Source organism: Talpa occidentalis, unplaced genomic scaffold (genome assembly GCF_014898055.3).
Source record: "Talpa occidentalis isolate TD23 unplaced genomic scaffold, MPIMG_talOcc4v2.1 talOcc4.10, whole genome shotgun sequence".
Lineage (NCBI taxonomy): Eukaryota > Metazoa > Chordata > Mammalia > Eulipotyphla > Talpidae > Talpa > Talpa occidentalis.
In genome coordinates, this window is record NW_023600993.1 from 34,314,446 (window position 1) to 34,335,593 (window position 21,148).

Below are 21,148 nucleotides of genomic sequence, written 5' to 3' on the forward strand. Positions count from 1 at the left end.
TGGACAGTATTGATTGATTCAATTAATCAGAATGTTTCCATCTCTGCATAGGAATTCTCAGTTTGTCAAGCCCTCTGTGCTGACTTTCTTTTTTTTTTTTTTTTTTTTTAATAGAGGCATGCTTTATTTATTTGTTTGCTGGTTTGTTTGTTTGTTTTGTTTATACATGCACTGGGTACAGTCAGAAGCGCGGGAGGGTGAGAGAATTCACCAGAGCCAGAGCGGGGAGCAGAGCAGGCAGAAGGACCGAAGGACACTGCTGAGGGGAGCAGCGGGCGGCAGGAGAGGTCTGCGCGCCATGTGGGACCCTCCTCCGGTGGCCGGGGAGCAGCCGGGGATCGAACCGGCGCCGCAGAGGCCGCGGGCAGCTTCGCAACCCAGCGCTCAACCGCTGTGCCACCGGGGAGGCCCTGTGCTGACTTTCTACCTGCTGGAGAGAGTTCAGTGATCCAGGCACCTGTCTGTTCTTTTTTCAGAAGCTGTGTTAAAATATATGTAATAAAAAATTTACCATTCTGTGTCTAACTTATTAGACTGATACAGGGTCAGCCCTCCTCATCTCTCAGTGTCCTCGGGGCTCCTTCAAAGTATAGTCTAGCTTGTGTCTTCTCTGAACCTTGTCAAGACATCCTAGAACACAGTGTTTGTGCCCTCTTTTGGTTTCAGTGCTCAAACATATCCCATGAATTCTAGATCATATATGGCAGTCTTCTGACTAGTTTATTGTTTTATCTTTTCAAGTTTTTTTGCATAATCTCTCCCAACAATATTGTCACTTCTTGGAGGGTAGAAACTACTTCATGCCTTATTTCCTCCATCGTTCTGATCACAGCGTTTCATATAGTAGGTATGGAATATTTGATTGGATACTTGATGTTAGTGGCTGATGCTGCTGGTGTGGCTAGATTCCCTAGTCCTTGATGTGTACCTCCTTCTCTACTGTCCTTATTCTGACCCTGATTATCATGATAGAGCAAAAAGAACTTGGAGGTGAAGGAGTAAAGAGATGGGAGAAAGTTGAAACGCAAGGAAAAGATTAAAGAGAAAATGGGGCAAAGAGCAAAATAATCCACAAAAATGTAGATAATGGTGGAAGATATCTTTTTACCCCTTCCTTAGACCTCTCTGAGTAGCATGTTAACACCATTCTTTTTCTGGTCTAGGCACAAGGATCTTGGCTTTTTGTTGCTACATATAAAGATCTCAGGAATTTGACCAAGAGGTTCGAGTACATTAGAAGTAATCACACACAATCTTCCTTTTCCAGGATGATTAAAAACTAACATTGTGTCTAGTTTTGTAATTTTTTGAGATGGGAGGGAATAAATGAAGTTCTGAATTTACAGAATGGTATTTACAGGTACTATAGGCTGCTTTGAAAGTGGAGATCACAAAAAAAAAAAAAGTGGAGATCAATAGTCATCACCCAGGTCACTCGTGATTTCCCACATTGGTCTGTTTGTACAACTCTGTGACATATTGAGATACTTAATTTAATATGACTTGGGTGCTATGTGGCTAGTAGAAAATATAACATTAATGCCTAAAGTTACATAGCCTTATGAACAGCTGTCTGGACAACGCTTAAAGAGTGACTTGAATTTTCACTGATACTTAGGTCTTTGTTACCTGTTTTGTTTTGTGCTGGCCGTTGCCTATCGATAAGTCATAGTCTAACATAAAGTTAAAATCTTTTATTGCCTTTTGGAATGTATTGCTTTTTGGAAGAAGACTCTTAGGTATAAATATCCCAGTTGTCTGGGACACTGCCTTATGGTTTAGTAAAGGGTCCCTGGTGTCCAGCGGGTAACTTCCAGTATGTGTTCAGGAACCAATTCATAAAGTAAGATCATTAATTGAGAAAATCAAATCAAGGGTTAAGGGAGACAATAGAGTCCATGCTTGTCTATTATTGCAGGAAACAACTATTGTTCAGATAATGGTGAAACACAAGCATTGTTTTAAAAATGAGCTATCATCCTACACAAATGGGAGTTGCTGCCAAGTTGGGCATTATGTTGTAGAAAGGGAAAAATCTCTGAGAAAAAAGTATTCTTTGTGATTGTGTATGAATTTTTTTAAAAGATTTATTTATTTATGCATATAAGAACTGGGGTATAGGCCAGAGGTGTGGGGTGTGAGAGGATTCACCAGAGATAGAGTGGGGAACAGAAAGGGTGGATTGACTGAAATACACTGCTGAGGGGAGCAGCAGGTAAGTCAGGAGAAGTCTGCTGCACCATGTGGGTCACCTCGCTGGCCAGGTATCCAACTTGTGCTGCAGTGGCCGCGGATAGCTCCACAGTGCTGCGGCTTAACCGCTTGCACCACTAGAAAGACCCCCGTGTATGAATCTTTAAAGAAACAAAACTAACTTTTTAATAAACTGTATTTTGTATGACACACAGAATATTTTTACTGTTGTTACAGAGGAGAGGCTCTTTCTAGTCATAACATGCATTTTTATTGCAAAATGTACAGTAGTTAGCCAAGAAGAATTTTGTCACCCAGTGAATCCTATTACGACTTGCATAAACTTATGAGGCATTTGCTGTCACACTGCTTAGGAGGACTTAGCCATGATAGAGTCCCAGACAGAGCCCATCGGCTTTCATTGGTGATGTGCTAGAGGTTTCCCTTATCATGTGCTCCTTCTCTCAGAAGCATGTAGGATTGTAGGTAGGAGAGGTAGAATGTTGTTCAGGGCTCTACCCAATTGCTTAAGAGGGGAGGAGAAGACAATTGTTACCTCAGTTTGAAAGAAAAAATCTTGGGTTAGAGCTAGTCCCTGGAGCTATCTGAACTTTATATTGCCATAGGAGAACCTTAAAGATGGTGTAAAACAGTGTCAGTAACAGAGGACAGGACCCACAGTGGATAAGCATGGAGGAGGGAAAGTTACCTCCTGGGCTAGAGTCGGAGACTTAAGATGTATAGGTAAAAAGGAATAAAATGTGGAAGATTATGAGATAACTTTTCTACTTGAACAAAGGAATAGATTTCTAAAATTTCTTCAACACTGAACCGTGCTGCTTAGTTCTCAAGGCTGGTGTTTCCCAGGTAGAATTGGGGAACTATGCTGGTTATTTTGAGTGTTTTTTACTACAGTTCCTCTTGCTTATGAATTGCTGTGTTAAATGCAGTACAGCAGGGAAAATGTCCCCTAGAACACTCTATTCTGGCACCCATTTGCTTGAATTTGTTTTACAATATGATGTTTACTATTTAGCAAAATGTAACTGGAAGATCTCTTAAGATTCTTTTGTGGATCATTTTTCCCCTGTAGGGATGAACCATGAGTTTTTTACGGCTCCTGTCTCTTTATGTGCAGAAGTCTTTATAATCCTGGGTTCAGAGCAGCCTGTTTCTATGCATTTGTTACTTGTCATATGCTCAGTTGATTCTCTTAACACGGAAGACCTTATATTTAGCTTTTCACTTAAGTGACACCAAGTTTCTGGAAAATACTTCAATTTTACTTATCAAATCAACTTTCTTGTATTCTGGTACAGTGAATTTTAAGCCCATTTTATTTTTATGTATTCAGTAAGTAAAGGTCTGGTTTTTTGTTAATACTCATGGGGAAGTCTGTCAAAGCTAGGCCTAGCAAAACTGAGTGTGTACTGAGCAGCCTTCTATTTTTATGAGCTGATGTCAGGTTTCTTTGCATGCCTTTATATTCGTAGAATCTAGGGAGAATTCCTGTATTTCAAATGATTGTTGTTAGTGGGTGTGTTGACATATCTCATGATGCTTTAGTCTGAAAAGCTGATGTATTTTACTAATGTATAAATATATTTTTAAAGGCAAATGAGAAGTGTTCAGAGTGACATTGAGAATTGCCTAAGTACAAATAGTGCTAGAGTCATCTCTATCTTGCCAGCTTAGAAAGGTTATTGCCATCGTTGACTTTGTATGCTCACTGTGTACCTGGCACCACATATAACATGCTCATCAGCTTCCAGAAAAGAAACTCTTCATTCGATTCAGGGCCAACTTTCATTCTAGTTTTTTTGTTTTGTTTTCATACTACCTTAGGAACCACATAAACTGTGTAATCAAGGAGTAATTCTAATCCTGAATTTATTTATATTTAACTTTCTAACATTAAGATGTTATAATAGTATTGTTTTAAAGATTTTATTTATTTATACAAGAACTGGGGTACAGGTCAGAGGCACCGGAGGGCGGGAGAATTCACCAGAGACACAGCAGAGAGCAGAGCAGGCAGACGGACCAAAGACATTGCTGAGGGGAGCAGTGGGCGAGGCAGGAGAGGTTTGCCACGCCATGTGGGTTTCTCCCTGGCTGGTTGGGAATCGAACCTGCACTGCAGAGGGTATGGACAGCTTCACAGCGCCGCATTCAACCTGCTGCGCCACCAGGGAGGCCCCTGTTATAATAGTATTTTTTTTAAAGATTTATTTACTTATGCATACAAGTACTGGGGTACAGGCCAGAGGTGTGGGGAGAGAGAGGATTCACCAGAGACAGAGTGGGGAACAGAAAAATTGGACTGACTGAAATATATTGCTGAGGGGAACAGCGGGTAAGTCAGAAGAGGTCTGCTGCGCCATGTGTGTCACCTCCCTGGCTAGGAATTGAACTCGTGCTCCAGTGGCTGTGGATAGCTTCATGCTGAGTCTTAACCCCTTGCGCCACCAGGGAGCCCCAAGATGTTATAATAGTATTAGAAAATATCATTGTTTATAATTCAGTTAACCTAAAATAAAAGTTTTCCTTTTTGCTTATTCCTTTGGGTCTTACCCATATTCATATTCATTACTGTGTTGTGATTCATTCATTCATTCTCGAATGTTTATTGAGCACCTGCTATGTGCTAGGCACTAGAAAAATAGCTATTTACAAAATAGAAAAAGATCCCTGGTCTAGTCAACATTTCATGTATTTATACATTTTGCATTTTTCATGCATATTTCAAATACTTTTTCTTGTTTTTACTGCATTCTCATAAATTACTTTTCTTTTTTCAAAGATTTATTTATGTATGCATACAAGAGCTGGGGTACAGGCCAGAGGTGCAGGGGGTGAGAGGATTCACCAGAGGCAGAGTGGGGAACAGGCAGATTGACTGAAATACACTGCTGAGGGGAGCAGCAGGCAAGTCAAGAGAGGTCTGCTGTACCATGTGTGTAGCTCCCTGGCTGGGGATTGAACTCATGCTGCAGTGGCTGCGGATTGCTTCATAGGTTGCACCTTAACCCCTTGCGCCACCAGGGAGGCCCTCATAAATTACTTTAAATGGCTCTGTAGTACATCATCTTGATCTTGAACCATCTTTTGCTCAGGCCACCCCTTTGGGCAATTGGGTGAGTACTTGATGGCTATGGTGATACTGCTATGAGCATTTTCATGGATGTGGCCTTTGTTTCTATTGGGCATTGGTCATAACCCGGGTTAGTGGTCATATGATTGGGTTTCTGTCCCTTTTCTGCCATAGAATGTGAAGTTTGGCAAGTTCCTCAACATTTCTAAGCTTTAGTTTTCACATAAATAAAATAATGACGATAGCCTCCTTCACAGTATTGACTGAGATGGTAAATGTGAAGTGCCTAGAATAGGACCAAACAAATATGACTTAGTCATAGTAGAGCCAAATAGTGAGAATCCTGTTTATACACTGTTTGCTATGGCTACTTTTTAATTTTTTTAACATAACCTCAAGATTTTATTGTGTTCATAATAAACAAAAAATGGAAATTAGAACTGGATCACTTGGACCTTTCTCTTCTTACCTCCTCCCAGCTCAAAACATTTCCATCTCTTAATTAGTCAGCATTCTTTTAGATCTGCAGTTGGGTCAACACATTTAAGCCTCAGCACACTTCTGTAGTTTTAGACTTTTTCTGGAAAAAAATTGGCTTAGTCTGCCCACTCCAGAGCCATTGTGCTTCCTGTCATAACATTGCTTTTTCTGAGCACACAGAATCCTTGACCTTATTGTGATGCGTCACTTTGTGAGATTGATTTTCTGCACTTATTACAGAAAGTCTGGTAGGTTTTAGGAATGTTCATCATACTTGTGAAAGCATTATAGACACAGAAAGCGCTGTGTGGATCCTTGGACACATTCAGGATTGTACATCTTGAGTCATAGGAGTGGAGCCACATCAGGAAAAGTTCTGGGTGACATACTGCTAACTGATGCTTCTGAATGTGCATGTGGTAGGTGGGTCATATACTTTGGATTCTTTTGCATTCATCCAGAGCCAGTGGTGCCCTTCTCTTGGGACTCGCTGATAAGTAAAAATAATACAAAATGAAATTTGAACTGGAACCAGGAAAGGTTACAGGGGAATAAAGCTGGTCCTTTTTTTTTTTTTTTAAAGGTTTATTTAATCATACAAGAACGGGGGTACAGGCCAGAGGTGTGGGGGGTGAGAGAATTCACCAGAGAGAGTGGAGAACAGAACAGGCAGATCCACTGAACTACACTGCTGAGCGGAGCAGCGGGTGAGACAGGAGAGGTCTGCTGCGCCATGTGGGTTGCTCCCTGGCCAGGGATCAAACTGTGGTTTGCTTCATAGGTTGTGTCTTAACCTCTGCGCCACCAGGGAGGCCCCACTGGTCTGTTTTACATTTGTGGTGGAGTTCATGAATGATCTTGTGCCTTCATGACAGCACTGCTTAATGAAGTGCTTAGTTGATTTTAGGGTCCTTGTTATTGAGGTACTGTCTCATTTTTCTTTAACTTTGTCAAGTCTGTTCCATCTCTCTCTTTCTCTCACTCTGTCTTTGCCCCTCTGCCCCAAAGAGGAGAGAGTGGTAGTGAAAAATTTGAGGAAGGTACAGAATGAGACAGCAGGAAACTTCTCTGTTTGTTCTTCCTGAAATTTGTCTCACTGTGGCTTTATCTCTTAAACTGACACAAATTGTCAGAATCTGAAACTTATTTTATGTTCCATTTTCTTTAAACTATCATGAACCTTTACAGACATAAAATGGTTTTACTGTGATAACAACAAGTTATCAACCATAAATAGAGAAAATATAGGCAAGATGAGCAAGGTTTATCTGGAGATTTCAACAGAAGAACAGAGCTGTCCTTATAATTTAAACTGGTCTCTATCTGGGAAAGTTGCTATCTTACTAGCAGTTTCTTTATGGGCTAGTACATATTCTACCCCCTTATTTCTTTTGTTGGCCCATAATTTAGGCTTTTATTGATTTCTTCGATGCTGTCACCATCATTTTCCAAAGTCCCTCTATAGCTAACCTTCTTTTATGAGAAATAGCTCCAATGCCATCATATTTGGCTTCCTGGATTCTCATAAGTGGTGATACCGCCATCTACTTTCACCCCCTTCTCCCATGAAGTGTCCTGCCTGATTCCAAGGCAGAGTTGGACACTCTTGGCCTCTGTACTACTTTGTGCAAAATTCTTAGTAAATGCTTATGTTGATTGGAAATTGGTTGGTTGTAAGCCAGGACTTGAATTCTTTCACATAGAGTTCTACATTTTTTGTTGTTTGGATAACAGTACCTAGCAAAAAATACTTTTAATATATTTTGTTCTCAGTAAGTGCTGCAAAAGTTGAGAGTTTAACACCAAAGCTCTAATTCTGTATGTCCCCAGTTGTAGTTAGGTGACCGTTGTCAAAGGAATTCCATGAAGTCAGTTAACTTCTAAGTAGAATTAATATATTCATAGCAGATATATTGTTCCCATCTTGGGGTATATGTCAGAATTAGTTTTGACAATTCTGATGCAAAAGTCTGAACTTCATGGAAGATTCAGAGGTAAGGCCTAGATATTTTATATTATATTTATGTGGAAGTACCAAAAAATTGTGTAATGATTGAGGTTATCATAGTGAGAGAGTAGCGTGTCCTTTCTTTGGCTGCTGCAAGAATGTGTCCTGGTTTTGTAACCAGGGTGTGAGTAGGATATAAATTGCCCAGCTGCACTTACAAGTTGGCTAGGTTTCCAGTAGCATGGATGTTTAAGTCTACTTCATATTTCACTGATTATCAAGATAAAATTGAGTTCTTATGTCCATTTTGATGAGTAGCTGTAAAATGACTAATTGTATCACCAACTATAACGTTGTGGAGTTTACAATACTGTAGTAAAACACGTCAAATCTTTTTTTGCTTGCTGATTAACCTTGGCTTCTAATTGAAGATGGTTGGCTACCCTCATATAACCTTTCTCTCCTGTCCATTTGTTTTTATTTTGTTGTCAGATGTCTGTAGCAGCTTTATTTGCAATAGCCAAAAACTGGAAACAACCCAAAGATCCACAAACGAATGATCAAATAAATAGTAGCATACCCTTAGAATACATACTTCTCAGAAATATATAAATAATGAACAGCTTGTATAAGCTTCATGGATAAATCTCAAAATAAGTACTCCACATGAGGGGAAAATAGTAAATATGATTTTAATCATAAAGTTTTATATGATTATATAAAAATTTCAGAAAATGCTAGCTAATCTATTTATGTATGTATGGATGGATGGATGGATTTTTAAAGATTTATTTATTTATTTATTTATACAAGCACTGGGTACAGTCAGAAGTGCAGGAGGGTGAGAATTCTCCAGAGCCAGAGCGGGAAATAGAACAGGCAGACTGATGAAACACACTGCTGAGGGGAGCAGCGGGCGTGGCAGGAGAGGTCTGTCGTGCCATGTGGGACCCTCACCAGTGGCCGGGGATCGAACAGGTGCTGAAGAGGCTGCGGGCAGCTTTGCAACTGAGCGCTCAACCGCTGTGCCACCAGGGGAGACCCATAATCTTTTGTAAAAGGAAGTGAATTAATGGTTGTGAAGGGCTGGAGAGAGAAGATTATTATTTAAGAGCATGAAGTAAATATAAGGGTCTTCCTTCATTTAAGTACCCTGAAAATGAAAATAAAGATATATGTAAGTTATAAATTGGTAATAACAAAGGGGATGGGGAAGGGCTTGGCATGTTGGGACATTGCACATGGAAGCTAGTTTGTTCTGAAGATTTTACAAGGACTGAAAGAGATAAATGTGCTGCAAATGGGAAAGATTAATTAGGTCTGTATGTAGAACAGTCAACCCTACCCCCAGAAGGTCTCTTGGTAAAATAATCTGCTTATTTTTTAAAAATAGAACAGCCTGGGTGGAAATAGGGCCTTTACAAGTGTGAGGGTTGACTGACCTCATTTGTCATTTTTGGGGTTCTGGATCTTGAGTAATAACTGTCTCTGATTGATCACCCTGAAGAAAGCCCTGTCAGTTGACAAGTTCTGTCCATGTACACAGAATAAGAATTTGTTTTCCCAAACCCACTGTTTTAAGAAATTATAGTAGTCTTATAAAATAAACCATTTTTAAGTATGCAGTCTAGTGGCATTTAGTATATTTACATTGTTGTGCTGTCATTATCGCCATCTAGGTTCAAAACATTTATTACCTTAGAAGTAAACTTGATGCCCATTAAGCATTTACTCTTCCCCCACCCCACCTACCCCTCGAAACCACAAATGTGTATAATATGTGACCTTTTATACCTTCCTGCTGTTATTTAGCATAGTGTTTTTAAATTTCTCTAAGTTGTAGCACATATCAGTACTTCTTTTTTTGGTAACTTTTTTTTTTTTTTTTAAAGATTCATTTTATTTATTTATACAAGCACTGGGTGCAGTCAGAAGCGCGGGAGGGTGAGAGAATTCACCAGAGCCAGAGCGGGGAGCAGAGCAGGCAGAAGGACTGAAGTACACGGCAGGAGAGGTCTGCGCGCCATGTGGGACCCTCCTCCGGTGGCCGGGGAGCAGCCGGGGTGCTGTAGAGGCTGCGGGCAGCTTTGCAACCCAGCACTCAACCACTGCGCCACCGGGGAGGGCCCCCCCTTTTTTTTTTTTTTTTTTTTTTTTTGTGGGACCCTCACCGGTAGCCTGGGACCGAACCAGCGCTGCAGAGGCTGCGGGCAGCTTCGCAACCCAGCGCTCAACCGCTGCGCCACCAGGGGAGGCCCTCGGTAACTTTTTTTTTTTTTTTTTTTAAAGATTTATTTATTTATTTATACAAGCACTGGGTACGGTCAGAAGCGCGGGAGGGTGAGAGAATTCACCAGAGCCAGAGCGGGGAACAGAACAGGCAGACTGACGAAGTTCACTGCTGAGGGGAGCAGCGGGTGGCAGGAGAGATCTGCGCCATGTGGGACCCTCGCCCTGCAGCCGGGGATCGAACTGACACTGCAGAGGCTGCCGGCAGCTTCGCAGCCCAGCGTTCAACCGCTGCGCCACCAGGGAGGCCCTAGGTAACCATTTTTTAATGTGAATGGCTAACCAGGAATCACCTGACATTCGAGGAAAACATGCAAAAATGAAAAAGAAACAGAAAAATTGACCTTAGCTGAAACAAATCAATACATAATTTTATTTTTAAAAGTGTACTACTTAGAGCTCATGACATTGGCATCCATAAAACGAGATACCATCAGAAAGAAACAATCAGAAAATAAAAAGAGATTATGAAAGTGAATTATAAGTTTGCCAAGTTAAAAAAAAGCTCTGTAGATAGATAAAGGGGGAAAAAATCAAGCTCTCTTAATATAAAGCCGAAGCACAGGCAAAAAAAAAAATATATATATATATATATATATATATATATATATATATCACAAAAAAGAGATATAGAGGATCAATTTAGAGATCCAACATTTCTGGAATTTCTAGGAAATAAGAACAAAAAATTGAAGAGAGGAAAATCTTAAAAAGCATATGAAAATGAAAATTTCTTATAACTAAAAAGAGGGGGCACTCTTCATATTTACAGAGTCTACCCTTTCCCAAAACAATAAAGATGCACTGCTGGAATTATTACTGTGAAGTTTCAGAAAAACAGGATTGAGAGAAAATCCTAACAATTTTCATGAAGATATACTGGGTTTTCTTGGGGAAAAATAAAAGGAAATCAGCTGTCTCATCAGTAGTAGTGACAACTAGAAGACAATGAAGCAATTGTCTTTAAAATCCTGAGGAAAAATAGTTTTAAACATAGAATTCTGTCATTGCACAATGAATGCATATTCAGGTGTATAATGACATCCAAAACTTACTCCCTTATACCTTTTCTGAAGTAGTTACTTGAAGATGAAAATCAAAAAAAGAGGAAAATAAGGAATTTAAGAAATGGATGCGCTATAACCTGGTGGTCCAATGAAGAGTCCTATGTACCCCGTACAATAGGCTTAGAAAGCTGTCAACCCAAATTTGAATAGAATTTTGGTGGGATTCAAGGAAAAATTTCTTTATAGGAATAGGGTAGGTTCTAAACTAGAGGGAGAATGAAGAAGCTAGAAATTTGTTGGGATATGGTGAAGAAACCATAGAGCTGCTTACAAAGAGCAGGTGAATTTAAATTCCCATACAAAGCAGAAAAACAGAAAAAAATCAAAAGCCAAATATAAAGCAAACATATGGCACAAGTATAAGTAATTGGTGGCAACTGAATAATATGTATGTGCCTAATATGTTAATATTCTCCAGTGTCCAACAGCAGTGACATTGGAACCATAGGGAAGTAAATGCAATCCTGTCCTGTAAACAGTAATCTTAGAGTTATAAAGGTAATTGATAGAGAAACTGAAAATAGTGATTTAAATAAAAGCTGGGACTTGGAAACGAGGGATGTAGGAGATGGCTTAAGTAAGCTGAGTCTGGTGGAGCATTATGAACATACTCAGTATTGTTGGTAACAACCAGAAGAACCTAGACAAATGACTCATAGAGATTTCTGCTGGATAGGAAGACTAGTGGGTGGGGAGCAGGGAGATTGGTGGCGGCGGAATGGAATGGAGTGGTGGTTGGTGTTCCTTTCCATCAAAGTACTTTTTCCAAGCCATTTGATTATTTTGTTGACTGGTAAATGGGATAGGTCAAGAGTTTGCTGATCCCTATAAACAAATGTTTCCTGAGTGTCTGCTGCTATTTTAACTTTCAGGTAGATGTTAGGAAATATGGGGGGAAAATAGTTTGATTTCTATTGTAACAGAGATCTCTTTTCCTTTGGATTTTGTCCACTCCTTTTATAAAATGATGAGAAAGGAGGTATAAATAAACAAAACCTTTTCACTTCTTCATATTTCTTAAAAATTTAGTGAATTTTCATATCCACTAAAAGTACCACCTTATCTTGCTCTGAAAAACTGAAGTGACTTCTCCAGATGCCAGCCTGAACCCCTTCCTGTTGCTCCCCTCTCTCCCCCTAATCCCTTTGCCTGGTTTTTATCTCCTCACACCTCCTGTCAGCATCTCTGACTTTTCTGTACTCCTCAGAAGACCTCTTACCCCTCTCTCCTTTTCACTTTTTTAAACCTTCCTCAGAGAAACTGTATGTGGCCTCTCCTGCTGGATTGTGCATCCTCTGAGGGTTTGGAAGACCTTAATGCCTCCTTGGGCTCTGGAGTAGGGAGGGTATGGATGTGCAGTGACTTGAGAAGACACTGCAGGAGACAAGCAGAGGGTAGTATTATCATGCAGAACCTAGTGCTGGCACAGGCACTGTTCTGGTGCTTGAGTATGGCAGAGAAGGAAATTGTATTAAAAAAAAATCTGCCCTCAAGGAACTTCCATTGATGGAGTTTTATATAAACAAAGGTTGCAAAAGCAGGGGTATATGTTTTGAGTGTGCTAAGGCTAGCAGGCAGTAGCTCAGCATTTGAAACATGCTGTTGGAGTCTGTGGCTTTGTCAGTAAGATGTGCTGGTCTGAGTTGTACCCCTGAAGAGAGGGTGGGACCTGGGTGGTACTGCCTAGATGATACTTGATACCACTCTTCCCATGCCTCCTCAAAGTAGCATTATTTGAAATCCATCTTGGATAAGATAGGTTTATGACTGTAAGAACATGATAGTAAACTTGGCTTTTAGTCTTGCTATGTTGCCCTCTGCATTTCTTTTGGCTGCAGTTAATTAGACCAGACCTTGGTTCACTGAAATGATAATTCATCTCCCTCTATGGCATACCCTTGGAAAACTATTGGAATCCTAGAAGGGGCTGTAAACAGCCTTTTGTACTAAGTACTTCCCAGATGATTTTCACTGAAATGCACTCTCTAATATATGCTGACTGGGGTGTGCTTCTCAATGGGGTAGTGGGCAGTACGGGTACAGTAGACCTATTGATGTTGGAGCTAGGTGATCAGTACATGGATTTCATTATAATCTTCACTTTTGTGAAGGTCAAGGAATTATGACATTCATGTTTTCACTTTATTATATTTTTCATAAGTAATTTTTTACTTAGTGAAGTCTTTGGAGGTTTTTTTGGCATTGATTTTAATCATCAGAGACCGTAACAGGGCTAAATTAAGGTTAGACTAGAGAAAAATCTTCAATTTTTTATTTTTTTTTCAAGATTTATTTACTTATACACACAAGAACTGGGGTACAGGCCAGCATTTTGGGGGGTGAGAGGACTCACCAGAGACAGAGTGGGGAACAGAACAGGCAGATTGACTGAAATACACTGCTGAGGGGAGCAGCGGGCGAGTCAGGAGAGGTCTGCTGCGCCATGTGGGTTAGCTCCCTGGCCGGGGATCAAACTCTTGCTGCAGTGGCTGCAGATAACTTCGTAGGTTGCATCTTAACCCCTTGCGCCACCAGAGAGGTCCCAAATTTTTATTTTTTTAATCAGGTTTTTAAAAGCACATATAACGTGGGCTGCTTCAGTTACCATTGGCCTCCCTCATGGAAACCTGAAAAGAAAAACTGAAAGGAAGCAATGTTATGATCAGGTGCTAGAGAGTTGACCTTTTTGAGTCTGGGAATATGTAGGTGTGAAGCATAGGGAAAGTGGTTGCCCAACACTAAGATTAGACTTTAGGAGATAAACCATGAGAAAGGTCAGAGGCCCTCGGGAACCCCACTACCACTGCTGGCTGATTTTGCCCCATCTTAAGCTGGTGTTCAGCTACTCCTTTGTACTTGAGCCTTGTTTCTTCCTCTTATCCTTTCATTGCCCTCTCACTTTCCTGCCAAGACTTGAATCCATCCATCTTGATCTCCTTAGGCAGTTTTCCTGTGTCATGTCCCTCTCTGCCCCAGACCCAAGAATCTGGCCCCACAGTTCTTTCCTTTCCTTCATCTCTGCTTTTTAGTGAATGACCACTAGTGTTTGTTAACAAATGTGACTGGACCACGAAGTGGCTTAACACAGGCTGAGGCATGGAGACCCATTCTTGTAGCCTTAAGAGATTTCAGGCAGTTGGCAAGTAAGAATTCTAAATAAAAATTGAAACTACCACCTGTATTTTTTCAGGCCGTTGATGCTCACTGCCATCAGCTGCATCCTCCCTATGGCACTGGTAAGTGTGGGAAGGGCTGGTGACAGTTTTGGTGGGCTGCTGGATTTCTTTTTTCTGGGGGAAAAAATCTGGGTTATTAACTTGTCTTTGAGGGCTGGACAACTTGAACCAGCTATAGGAGGCTAAAAACATGAAGAAGAAGCAGTGGACTATACTAATGGGTTTTCTTGGAAAACCGTTGTCAGGAGCAGAGGCTATTCATGTGTGCCTTGAACCATGTATAAAATTTGCATGTTCTGTATACTATTTTGAATAATAAACATATACTATCCAAGTGCTCTGGGAGGTCAAGTAGTAACTTTTAAATTTCCTGAAACTCTGACATTTTTCCCAATGATAGATGTTGGCTCTATATTAGGAAGGGTAGTGAATGTCATATGTTCTTAATTTTTCCTTCAGTAGCAGGTATTTTAAGTTCTTTGTGGTCAGGTGATCACATATTGGAATGTTTATTCCAATGATTAATATAAAATTCTGATAGAGACTTACTTGAATTTGGGGGAAGAGGGAAGGGCTTGGTAGAAACCAGAAACTTGTGGCTGGCACAAACTTCAGGTGGACTTGAGGACCTGCGGTTTCAGATATTATTTTAGCAGTCTGCTTTCTGCTTTGGAACCTAATGAAGGAAATCCACACAATACAGGTGAAACATAGAGCAAGTCACAATATTGCTAAAGTTAAAAACTGATAACCAAATGACTGCTTGAATTTCTTTATCTAAGCTCCTGAAGTCCTGTGGCGGTCTTCTTATAATGAAAGGATCAGAGGCCACACAATTCAAAAAATTTTATCACAGTGGTCTCCCTTCCTGGCCAATAGTGAGACTGTTTCATTAGGTTAGCTAATGAAATAACTGAAGTTGTAGGCTTACTTGCTGTTAACCATGTCAGGAACTACTTGCTGGCAACAGTGGCTAAAGCATTCATAAATACTTCACTACATGTCTGAGAAAATCTTAGCATCCTTGGCCCGTATCCTGAATTTCTCTTGGTCCCTATCCCCAGCCCTGCTTATGAAGCAGATAAGAATTGTGTAGCACACTAACTACATTCTTTGTTTAAACCTACACATGCATGCACAGAACCAGAAAGAACTCTCCAGGAGCTGTCTAGTCTTTTAGGTATCTGTTCACAAGTGATGATTGAGCACGTTTTGAAGACCTGTGTCAGGGAACTAACTTTTGAAGTCTGCCGCAGACACAGACTATAGAGGATGACAAAAAGTGTTTGCCTGTGACCTTTGGAAAATAGTGATTGCCAGCAGCAGAGTCTTTTTTGACATGCTTATAGCTCAGTGCTTCCTGAAATAAAGATCTGGAAACCATCTGAGATTGTAAATGCAATGGCAAAACAAGGCTAAATCAGATTGATAATGAAGGGCACGTCCAGGGTAAATGACAACAGAGGTGAACCCTCAGTGCTTTCAAGCTAGAAAGGATGCTGCTCAGAACTCTTGACTGGTTGTGGGACAGGTTGGAGGGCAAAGGAAAGAGGGGGAAAAGGCAGGGCCTCTGATCTAACCTCATCTTTGACTCTGAAAACCTTTGGGCCACCCTAGACTTACAGGCACTTTGCAATCTGATGAAATTTATACACCTACTTGCCTCCTTTCCCCACTTTGATCAATCACAATCCCTCCTCCAACTCCTAGGAAAAATAAGAGGAATACTTATCTTTGGGGTATGCATTCACACTAACCTAGACTTAGACATGTGAGATTGCTCATAGAGGCCAGGGTGTAAGAAGGCAGGCCTGAGAATTGTGCCCTGTGGAACTGTAACACTTAGGGATCTACAGACTGGGAGCAGAGCATCCAGTGGAACACCAAGAAGGACTTAAGCTGGGAGGTGGTTAGAGAGCCAGAGAGTGTTGTGAAGTCATCAGTATTATAGACTTGTGTGGAAACTGTATCTAATTATCCTGAAATTCCTATTATATAATCAGTTAACCTTTTAAAACTGTGAAGGACAGTTTTTCATTTTGAGATGTAAGTAAAGGTCATAGTGAACTATTTGATGCAATAATACGAGAGTTAACCCTTTACTGTGACACTTGTTTATGCAAGTTATGGCCATGTAATTAAATATGGCAGACTTTCCCTACCTAGTGCCTATGAAAAATTTAAAACAGAAAATTTAAAGAATTATACTGTGGGCATCAACCTACCTACCATCTAGATATACAGTTGCTAACATTTTGCTTCTTTGGCTTTATCATAACTTTTCATCAGTCAATTTTATCTTATTCAGCTTTGTTGAATCATTATTTACATTCCATTCAACTCATTTTCAAGTGTACCATTAGATAAATTTTAGTAAATTTATACAACTGTGCAACCATCACCAAGATCCAAACTTCAGAGCATTTTCATTACCCACAAAGTTTTCTTGTGTTAATTTGTAATCAGTTCCCACTCCCAACCCCAGGCAACTACTGATTATCTTTTTGTCTCTATAGTTTCACCTTTTCTAGAAATTTCATATAAGTGAAATTATACAATATGTAATCCTTTGTATGGCTTCTTTCACTCAGCGTAATGGTTTTAGGTTCATCCATGTTATATCTTTTGTCATTACTGCTTTCCTGTTTATTGCCAAATAATAACTTTCTGTTTTATAGATATACCACATTTTGTTCATCCATTCATTCAATTGTTGATGGATATTTGAGTTTCCTTTTTTTTTTTAAAGATAGATTTATTTATTTATAGAATAACTGGGGTGTAGGCCAGAGGTATGTGGGATGAGACGATTTACCAGAGACAGAGTTGGGAGCCAAACAGGTGGATCTAGTGAAATACACTGCTGAGGGGAGCAGTGGGCGAGACAAGAGAGGTCTGCTGTGCCATATGTGCGTTAGCTCCCAGGCGTGGGATCCAACTCACGCAGCAGTGATAGCACTGAGACTTAACGCCTATGCCACCAGGGAGGTCCCCTGTTTCCAATTTTTGACTGTTATAAGAAATATGCTGCTATGACCACTCATGATCAGGGCTTTATATGGACATGTTTTTTCATTTCTCTCAGGTATAGATCTGGGAGTAGATTGCTAGGTCATAGCAATGGTAAGTGTGTGTTTAATGTTTTCAGAAACTGCCAGACTATTCACTGAAGTGACTTTACTGTTTTACATTCCCACTAGCATTAGATAAGTTTTGTAACTTTTTTTTTTTTATAGAGGCATGTTTTATTTATTTTGTTTGTTTGTTTGTTTGCTTTGTTTATACATGCACTGGGTACAGTCAGAAGCGCGGGAGGGTGAGAGAATTCACCAGAGCCAGAGCGGGGAGCAGAGCAGGCAGAAGGACTGAAGTACACTGCTGAGGGGAGCAGCGGGCGGCAGGAGAGGTCTGCGCGCCATGTGGGACCCTCCTCTGGTGGCCGGGGAGCAGCCGGGGATGGAACCCGCGCCACAGAGGCCGCGGGCAGCTTCGCAACCCAGCGCTCAACCGCTGCGCCACCAGGGAGGCCCCTGTAACTTTTTTTTTTATATACATTCCAGTTTCTCTGGCACTTGGCACTGTCTGTCTTTTGGATTATAATCATTCTAGTGAGTGTGAAGTGGTATCTTGTATTTCCCTAATGATTAAGGTTATAATAAATATTTTCTTGTACTTATTTGCTATTCATATATTATTTTTTTTTGGGTCAGGCATCTGTTCAAATCTTTTGCCCATTTTTAAAAACTTGGCTCTTTGCTCATTACGTTGTATGAGTTCTTAATATATTCTGAATCCTTTATCAAATACACGATTTGCAGTTATTTTTTCCACCATCTGTGGTTTGTCTCCTCTGTTTTCTTACTAATGTCTTTTGAAGAGTGTCTAATTTTGATGGGACTTCAGTTTATAAATGTTTTTCTTTCAGAATTGTGCTTTTGGTGTCTTATATAAGAAATCTTTGCCTAAACCAAGGTCACAGAAATTTTCTTCTAGAAGTTTTCAATTTTATTAATTTTTTTCCTAAAGATTTATTTTATTTATGCTTACAAGAACTGGGGTACAGGCCAGAGGTGCGGGAGGTGAGAGGATTCACCATAGACAGAGTGGGGAACAGAATAGGCAGACTGCTGAGGGGAGCAGTGGGCAAGACAGGAGAGGTCTGCCTCGCCAAGTGGGTTTCTCCCTGGCTGGCAGGGGATAGAACTCGTGCTGCAGTGGCTGTGGATAACTTCACCGTGCTGTGCTTGACCCCTGGCGCCACCAGGGAAGACCGAAGTTTTCAATTTTATATTTAAATTTGTGAACTCTATTGAGTTAATTTTAGTATGGTACAAAGTGTCTACATTCTGTGTTTCATGTCTTTGTTTCATGTGATGGTGTTCAGTTATTCCAGAACCATAAACTGTCCTACACTTGAATTGCTGTGGCATCTTTGTTGAAAATGAACCATGAATGTATAAGGTTACTTTTGAAGTCTGTTTCATTGGTCTGTATGACTGTCCTTAAGTCAGTATGACCACTGTCTTAATTATTGTAGTTTTAATAGTAAGTCTTGAAGTCAGATAGTGTAACTATTAATTTGTACCAAAAGAAGATCTGTTTTGATTTTAATTTTGATTGTTGTGTTCAGTGAATAGCTGTGTTAACCTGGTATGGTAGCTATAACTATATGTAATAACCATTGGGTGTTTTAAATGTGTCCAGTTGGAATTGGTATGTATTATAATTATATATTTTTGTGATTGGGCTAAATGAAATATATATTAAAATTTTAGCTTTCATTTGTTTGCTGCCATCTAGAAATACATTTGATTTTTATGTATTGATCTTGTACTATAGGATTTTTTTATCTTGTATTTTATTACTACATTAAATTCATTTATTCTAGTAGTAGTATTGTAGATTAGTTTAAGAACTTCTGTGTAAAGAGTCATTTAGGAATAGAGACAATTGCTTTCTTCCCAGTTTTTTATTAGGTCTTTTACTTTGCCTTTTTTCCCTCCTTTCCTTGTTGCCCTACTAGGGCCTCTGATATAATGTTAATTAAAGGAAATGGTGAAAGTGGTCATCCCCCCATTTTCCTGATCTTGGATTTATGTTTTTCGTCAGTATAGATGTCCTGTATTAGATTTCACTTTTCTTCCTAATTTGCTGAGAATTTTTATCTTGAAAGAATTTGGATTTTGTCTGATGAGTTTTCTACATCTGTTGAAATGATCATTTGTCACCGCCCTCTCCCCACAAGCCATCCCCTTCTTTTGTTAAGAGGTTTTTGCATGTTAGGTCAGTCTTAACATTCCTGGGATAAACCTTAACTTGATACATCCTTTTTCTATATTAATGACTTAAAATTTGCTCAAATATTTGGATTGATTTTTGTGTCTATATTCATTTATGTATTTGTTAGATTTGTGTATCAGGGTTATGTTAGTCTTTCTTTTTTTTAAGATTTATTTATGCAGGGCCTCCCCGGTGGTGCAGTGGTTGAGCACTGGGTTGTGAAGCTGCTCGCAGCCTCTGCAGCGCGCAGACCTGCCGCTGGCAAGGGTCCCACATGGCGCAACAGACCTCTCCTGCTGTGTCCACCGCTCCCCTCAGCAGTGTACTTCGTCAGTCTGTCTGTTCTGGTCTCCGCTCTGGCTCTGGTGAATTCTCTCACCCTCCCGTGCTTCTGACTGTACCCCCCAGTGCTTGTATAAATAAATAAATAAATCTTTTTTTTAATAGATAAATAAATCTTTAAAAAAATTATTTATGCATACAAGAGCTGAGGTGTAGGCAAGAGGTATGGGGGTTGAGAAGATTCACAAGAGACAGAGTGGGGAGCAGAACAGGTGGTTTGACTGAAATACACTGCTGAGGGGAGCAGCAGGCAAGACAGGAGAAGTCTGCTGTGCCTTGTAGGTTAGCTATGGAGCTCATGCTGCAGTGGCTGGCAATAGCTTGATAGCTGAGACTTTAACCCCTGCACCACCAGGGAGGCCCAATTTTGTGAGAATTTTTGATCATGAATTCAATGTATTAAAAATGGAAGGCTATTCAATTTTTTTTTTAATTTTGTGTTAGTTTCGGTTAAATATTTTTTCAAGGAACTTTCCAATTTCGCCTAAGATATCAAATTGCTTAGAGTTGTTCATAATTTTCCACTGTTTTCCTTTGAATATGTAAGATTTATAGGATTAATCTTTTACCTGGTTATTGGTAATTTGTATTTTTCAAAGTAATTGTTCTGAAGTTTTTATCAATTTTGTTGACCTTTTAAAAAATCAATTTTTGAATGATTGGTTTTCACTGTTCTATTTCTGTTTTATTTATATTCTTTTCACTTTGAGTATAGTCATCCTTCTAGCTTCTTATCATGAGCCCTTATATCATGATTTTTGGATCTTTCTTTTCTAGTATAAACGTTTACAATTGTAAATTTCGCCATAGGCATTATATTGGTTGCTATCATGTAACTCAAAACATTTGCTAATTTATCTTGTGACTTCTTTGACACACAGGTTGTATATATGTGTGTTCTTTAATTTCCAAATATTTGCTACAAAGAATGGCATTCTTTTTATGTATATATTTTTGCATCATTTTTCATTTTTGCACAATGTATGCTTTTTCATCTTGGTTATAGTCCCCATACAACTCCCACCCCCCTTATTGTGACTATAATCCCTCCTACCTTCCTACACTCTCCCCTAGTGTGTCTCTGGCTTATAGTTGCTTGTTGATTTTGACTTTTACTTTATTATAACTAGTCTTTCTCCTGGTCCCTTATTTAGATTTTCTAAATTCCTGCTATGAGTGAGACCATCCAGTATTTTTCTTTTTCTTTCTGGCTTAATTTGCTGAGCATGATCCCTTCCAACTCCATCCATGTTGCTGCAAATTACAAGAGTTTATCTTT

The 21,148-nt window shown here is 39.7% G+C and overlaps 1 protein-coding gene across 3 annotated transcripts in view; it reads left to right on the top strand.

The window, feature by feature from the left end:
• The window catches only part of ARIH2 (ariadne RBR E3 ubiquitin protein ligase 2), a 49,839-nt gene that overhangs the window by 6,486 nt on the left and 22,205 nt on the right, over window positions 1-21,148 (top strand). Inside the window, exon 2 of one of the 3 annotated variants that reach the window (XM_054693929.1) lies at window positions 14,262-14,307. The exons of the other annotated variants lie outside the window; for them this stretch is intronic. Coding sequence (XP_054549904.1) covers window positions 14,269-14,307 — 39 coding nt within the window. The 5' untranslated portion in view covers window positions 14,262-14,268. The remainder of the gene's footprint in view (window positions 1-14,261; window positions 14,308-21,148) is intronic. 3 annotated transcript variants of the gene reach the window in all.